Below are 6,000 nucleotides of genomic sequence, written 5' to 3'. Positions count from 1 at the left end.
CAAGAATTTGATGACCAGGTGTCGTCCTTCTCTTTTTTCTCCCAGCCGGATAGGTAAGTCAATCCTACTGACTGGGTATACCATCCCATCCCCAAAACCAACCAAGGGTGGGAAACCGGATGCATGCTGCTGGGATTGTATTTCACATTCTGAAGGCATCAGAGGCTGATGATGTCCGACGAGCTGCCGGTGTCAATAAGGATTCGTCCAACCAGCTGGTTGGTGACCTTACATTCAATGACGATCGGGTCGTCATGCGGACGACAAACGCTGCCCCTGTCCTTCTCACTGATCAGAACGTCTGGGAGGAGGTGCTAGCAGATGCCTAGGGCTGAGCAGAGTGCGGTCTAGACCGCACCAAACCGTAAACCAAACCGCAATATTGCGGTTTGGTGCGGTTTACGGTTTGGAAAGTACGGTGCGGTTTTTAAAATAGACCAAACCGCGGTTCTGCAGTTTGGTGCGGTTTCAAAAAGTTTTTAAACCAAACCGCACCGCAAACCGCAATTTAATACGGTTTGCGGTTTAGAGCGTAAACCGTAAAATCAATAAATATACTAAAATTTATAAATAAACTCAAAAAATAAAAAAATAAACAAATAAAAAAATAAAAGATCCAAAGATTTTTTAGGGTTACTGATTTTATTTTGCAATACCTAGTAGCCGACATATTCATCTCTTATCCTCATCTTAGTCATTTATCCCTCTTCTCCCTCATTTTTCTTCCTCTCTGACTCTTTATATCAATTTCATAATTTCTACATCTTTTTCTCCTTCAAATCTTAATTATTGTGAGATCAAGACCATTGATTTTCAAACAAATCGACCACCACATGCAATCATATTATTAATTGCTCGCCTCCAATACAATATTCACAAAGAAATCTGAAGTAAGTAGTACTTTTTTAAAAAAATAATTAAATCTTTGTTTAGAAATCTATAATATTCATGTGTAAATCTTGTGTTTTACATGATCAATTGGTTATAAGCATGCGTTTTATACATAGTATCAAATTTGATTTTTTTTTTTTCATTTTATTTTTTGTTTATAACCTCTCAAATTTACAAGTCACGATTTTATGCATGTAATTTGTGTATAGTCTGATAGTCTCTTTAATTTTAAAATTTGTGTAACTAATTTATTAAATTTTTTTGGTCTAGTTTGTTCGTCTCATACAACGGAGTCGAGTACTGGGTCTTGCAAAGTAAGTTATTACTTCCTCAATTTATTAGCATTTTTCTACAATTGTAAATCATGTTTATTGATTTTACTTCCAACTGATTTATTTTTGATATTTTGACGTGTAGATGTCAAGTGCAGAAGGTAGTCCAAGTTCTGTTGGGACTCCCCTTGCTGAAGATGATAATGAGGAAGGATTTCTTGACAAAGAGGATATGCCACAACTTAAACAAAAGAGAAAGGCTACTAAACAAAGGTCGGACATATGGGATCACTTCATCAAATACACTGAACACGGGCAAGGAATGTGTAAGTGCAAATATTGTGGTATGTCTTACAAATGTGTACCTAAAGTTAATGGCACAAGTACTTATAGATCACACTTAAAGAAATGTTCAAAAAATCCAAACAACAAATATACAGATCCAGGGCCTAAGCAAACTCAATTATCTTTCCAATCTTCTGTAAATGAAGATGGGGAGCTTGAGGAAAATGTGAAAAATTGGATTTTCAATTATGATAAGTGTAGAAAAGCACTAGCTTATATGCTAATTGTAGATGAGCTGCCATTTAGATTTGTTGAAGGGCAAGGATTTAAATACTTTTGCTCACAGTTGTCAAACAAATTTCATGTGCCTTCAAGATTTACTGTTGCTAGGGATTGCTATGAGTTGTTTATGGATGAAAGATTGAAATTGAAGACTTTTTTAAAGACTAATTGTAGAAGAGTATGTCTTACAACTGATACATAGACTTCCTTGCAAAAAGTCAATTATATGTGTCTAACTGCCCACTTTATTGATAATGACTGGAAACTAAACAAAAGAATATTGAATTTTTGTCAAATATCAAGTCATAAAGGGGAAGCAATTGGTAAGGCAATTGAGAAATGCTTGCTTGCCTGGGGTATTGAAAATGTCATGACAATTACTTTTGATAATGCAAGCTCTAACGATACAGCTATTCTTTATTTGAAAAAAAGAATAAACAATTGGGGGACAAGTGTTTTGAGAGGAGAATTTTTGCATGTATGATGTATTGCTCACATAATGAATTTGGTTGTGAATGATGGTTTAATAATGGTGAATGATTTTGTACATCGTGTTCGAAATGCAGTAAGATTTATTAGGTCATCTTGCAATAGAGTTGAAAGGTTTAAAAAATGTGCCGTGGAAGAGAAAATTTCAACACAAAGTATGTTGTGTCTTGATGTTCCAACTCGATGGAATTCGACTTATTTGATGTTAGACACTGCTGTAAAATATGTAAATGCTTTTGAGAGATATGATGATGAAGACCCACATTATAATGATGATTTATGGGATGTGGATGGTTATGGGAAGGGGTTAGGGAAACCTTTAGCTGATGATTGGGAGCATGTTCAGAACCTGATAAAATTGTTGAAAGTTTTTTATAATTTGACTGTTCGTGTTTCTGGCTCATTATATGTGACTTCCAATGCTTATTTTCATGAGGTGTCTGATGTGGATTGTCTTTTAAAGGAATGGTGTGCTAGTTCAGATGCTAATTTTAAGAATATGGCTATGAAAATGAAAGAAAAGTGTGAGAAATATTGGGGTGATCCTAAAAAGCCGAATGTAATGTTGTTTATCTCTGCTATACTTGATCCTCGTTACAAATGGGATTGTGTGGAGTATGGGATTTGTCAAATGTATGAGAGTGATGTAGCATTAAGTGTATGCGATAGAGTCAAGAAAGCCTTTAAGGATATGTATGATGAGTACAAGGGCTCACAAGTGACAACTAATTCAACTAGTACTCAGAGTGGGGGTTCAACTTCTAGTGGAGTAGATGGTGAGACTAGTATAGGAAATAAGGGAATAATAAGGGCTAGATACAAGAAACTTAAAGCTACAAAAGATGATGTGGATGCCAAATCAGAGCTAGATAAGTATTTAGATGATGATACGGAGGAGGATGTGGATGATTTTGATATTTTAAAGTGGTGGAAAACTCATGGTGCAAGATATCCTACTCTTTCTCTTATAGCTCGTGATATATTAGCTATACCTGTTTCTACAGTCGCATCTGAAAGTGCTTTTAGCACCGAAGGTCATTAACTCCTAAAATAGTAGAAGCTCTTGTTTGTGGTCAAGATTGGCTTCGTGCATCACCCCTTAATGTTGAAGAGCCACCGGAGGATATTGAAAAATTGGAAAGTGGTATGTAGTTATGTCCCTTTTATAGCTATGTAATTCAATTGTTTAAGCTTATCATTTATTTTTCTTATTAAATAACACATGAATTTGTTTTGTTGTAGATCTCTCCAAGATTAGTTTATCTCCACCCATCATTGATATAGCATGAGGTTTATTGACAAGAAATAGCACAACACACGTAGTCTCAATTCAGATTTTAAAACTTGGACAGAAACTTGTTTTATTTCATGTCTGACTTTTTTCTTGATTTTCTTGGATTATGCAGAAAAAGGGCTATGATGTGTACAAGCTCAAGATGTTCATTTTAAGTAGAGTCTCTTCTCGTTAAACTCATGATGCTGTTGGTATCAGTTGGTGTGGGAAGGAAACAGGGAAAGAAGACTCTTATGTTGTATTAATATAATTATATGTACTGACTTATGTGGGTCATTATCAAGAAAACCAAATGTTTTTCTTTCTTACTCTACGGTTCTTATTCTTTGGAGTTGTAAGGCTTTTCATTTGTGATTTAACTTTTGGTTTACTTAATGATTTTGCTTCATGTCTGCTTTGACATGTTACTTAGGTCACTATTAGCATTTGCATAGTTGTAAAGTTTTCAAGTAAAAATGTCATAAGAGAAGATTAGCAAATAATCATTATTTTTGAGGTAAAAAAAATTGTGGAAAAACCGCAAACCGCACCGCACCAAACCGTATATTGCGGTGCGGTTTGGTGCGGTTTGTATATAATTTCGGTTTGGTGCGGTTTGAAAAAATCACAAACCGCAATTTTGCGGTTTGGTGCGGTTTGAGATCCAAACCGCACCGTGCACAGCCCTACAGATGCCTGCTCATCATCATCCTTGTCCATCTTTCGATGATGGCTCTTGGTGCCTCGGATGGTAGGGCCACCACATGAGAAACCGCCTACTATGGTGTAGACCGACTCCTTATCGGTGTCCAAACTACTAGTAGGCTGGGGAGACTTGGACGACAGTCCCTTGTTCCTCTTATTAGTCCCTTTGGACTTAGAAATGTAGGACTTTAGCATCCGCTAATTAATCAGACGGTCCAACGCTAGCTGCAGGTTGAAGCAGTCGTTGTCATCATGGCCAATTTCCTCATGGTACTGACAAAATTTGTTATTGTTCCGTGACTAGACGAAACTTTTCAATGGATTCGGCTTCTCAATGGTCAGCCGGTCCTTTATCTCTATGAGGATGGACTTAGTCCTTATTAAACTCGTACCTGGGGACATACGGTTTAAACTCTCTCTTTTTTTTTTTAGGACGACTGGTCAGAATCACTAACCGTCCAGACTTCTTTTCTCTTTTTGCTCTCTTCTTTCATTTTTGCCGGCTGAGCATTCCAGCTTTCTTTTTGTTTGTCAGACTTCTTGGAGTCTGACTGGCTGCCACGCGTGCAGAGGTCAGTAGCTTGAATAAAGCATTCCACCCCCCTCACGGTCGCCTGCAGCGTAGACGCCCCTTTTCTGACGAGGTCAAACTTAAAGTTCGACCAATCTCTCAGACCCTTGATGAAGTCTGTGAATGCTACCTCGTCAGACGGCCCCTGGATCTGGATTCTGACCAGGTTGATTCGTCTGACATATAAGCGTAGCCTTTCTCTCTCGCCCTGCTTAATGGTGCTTAAATCAAGGCTCGTTTTCTTAGTAGGGATGTTCATCGAGAAGTTTGTGGAAAACAAGAAGGCTAGCTTCTTGAAGCAATCAATAAAACAGGCTGGCAGGTTGCTAAACTATTGTTGGGCAATACCCTTCAATGTAGCCGGGAAACATCGACACCAAGTGACATCGTCCCACCCCTATAGACACATGAGGTTGGTGTATGCCATCAGGTGGTCTTCTGGCTTGGAGGTACCATCATAAGTACCTACCAACACATTATTAACCTTGGCCGGTTGTGCCGCCTCGGTTATATTCCTAGTGAACGCAGAGGGTTGTTCACCAAGTTTGAGCATTCAGAGCTGCCAGTCCAAAGGTTGGACGCTGTTGAATGCCGCCTGTTCTCCGAAAGGAAGCGGCTTCATAAATGGAAAACCATATTGCCCGTATTGCGCCTGAGGTGCAAACGGGACAGACCCTATCATCATTTGAGGATCGGTGTTGACAAACTTGCTGCCTGTCCCACTCTCATGTATGGAGAGTGAGTTCCTCACAGAAGTTTGTTTGAAGCTGTCTGGAAATAAAGCTCGAGGTGAAGGCTGACTCAGACAGCTGCTGGTGACTCCTTTGCTCAATGATTTGTCGAGCGTCAGAAACAGTTTTCTTTGTGGCCCCCGGCTGCTCTTGCCGGGTGTGCCTTTGAGGACCCTTAGGCATAAGGATCTTGGTCCAGTCAAGTCTTGCGGCTGTCTTCTCCTTCTCCTTGGGATGAGGATTAGGCTGACTGTCCTTGACCGGCTTCTTCCATCCAGAAGGAGGTGTCTTCTTAGCCGGCTGACCCTTACTGGGGCCAGCCTTGTTTTTGTTGATCATCTCCTTGATTTCACACTTAAAGGAGTTCATGAAAGTCATGAGCTCGTCCCGGGTGACCGGAGCTGATCCTCTGGCCTTCTGGGTTTCCACTTCTGGCCTCCCGGTGGGTCTGACTCGACCCTTCTGGTCTGCTTCACGTTCCAACTGATCTCAAGAATGAGT

The 6,000-nt window shown here is 39.4% G+C and overlaps 1 protein-coding gene and 1 long non-coding RNA gene across 2 annotated transcripts; both read left to right on the top strand.

Annotated features, from left to right (window-relative positions):
* Positions 1 to 2,259: 2,259 nt before the first annotated feature.
* Positions 2,260 to 3,233, top strand: LOC145628020 (zinc finger BED domain-containing protein RICESLEEPER 1-like). Its single transcript, XM_081680352.1, has 2 exons — positions 2,260 to 3,146; positions 3,224 to 3,233. Exons 1-2 carry the CDS (start codon positions 2,260 to 2,262, stop codon positions 3,231 to 3,233), a joined length of 897 nt encoding a protein of 298 aa, XP_081536478.1.
* A 20-nt stretch (positions 3,234 to 3,253) lies between these two features.
* Positions 3,254 to 3,929, top strand: LOC145627086 (uncharacterized). Its single transcript, XR_014111312.1, has 2 exons — positions 3,254 to 3,363; positions 3,462 to 3,929. It is a non-coding gene; the product is annotated as an uncharacterized LOC145627086 (long non-coding RNA).
* The last annotated feature ends 2,071 nt before the right edge of the window (positions 3,930 to 6,000 follow it).

This window comes from Chenopodium album, chromosome 4 (genome assembly GCF_948465745.1).
Source record: "Chenopodium album chromosome 4, dcCheAlbu1.1, whole genome shotgun sequence".
Taxonomy (NCBI): Eukaryota; Viridiplantae; Streptophyta; class Magnoliopsida; order Caryophyllales; family Amaranthaceae; genus Chenopodium; species Chenopodium album.
The sequence above is the reverse complement of the archived record's forward strand: the minus strand, read 5'-3'. Positions and strand labels throughout refer to the sequence as shown.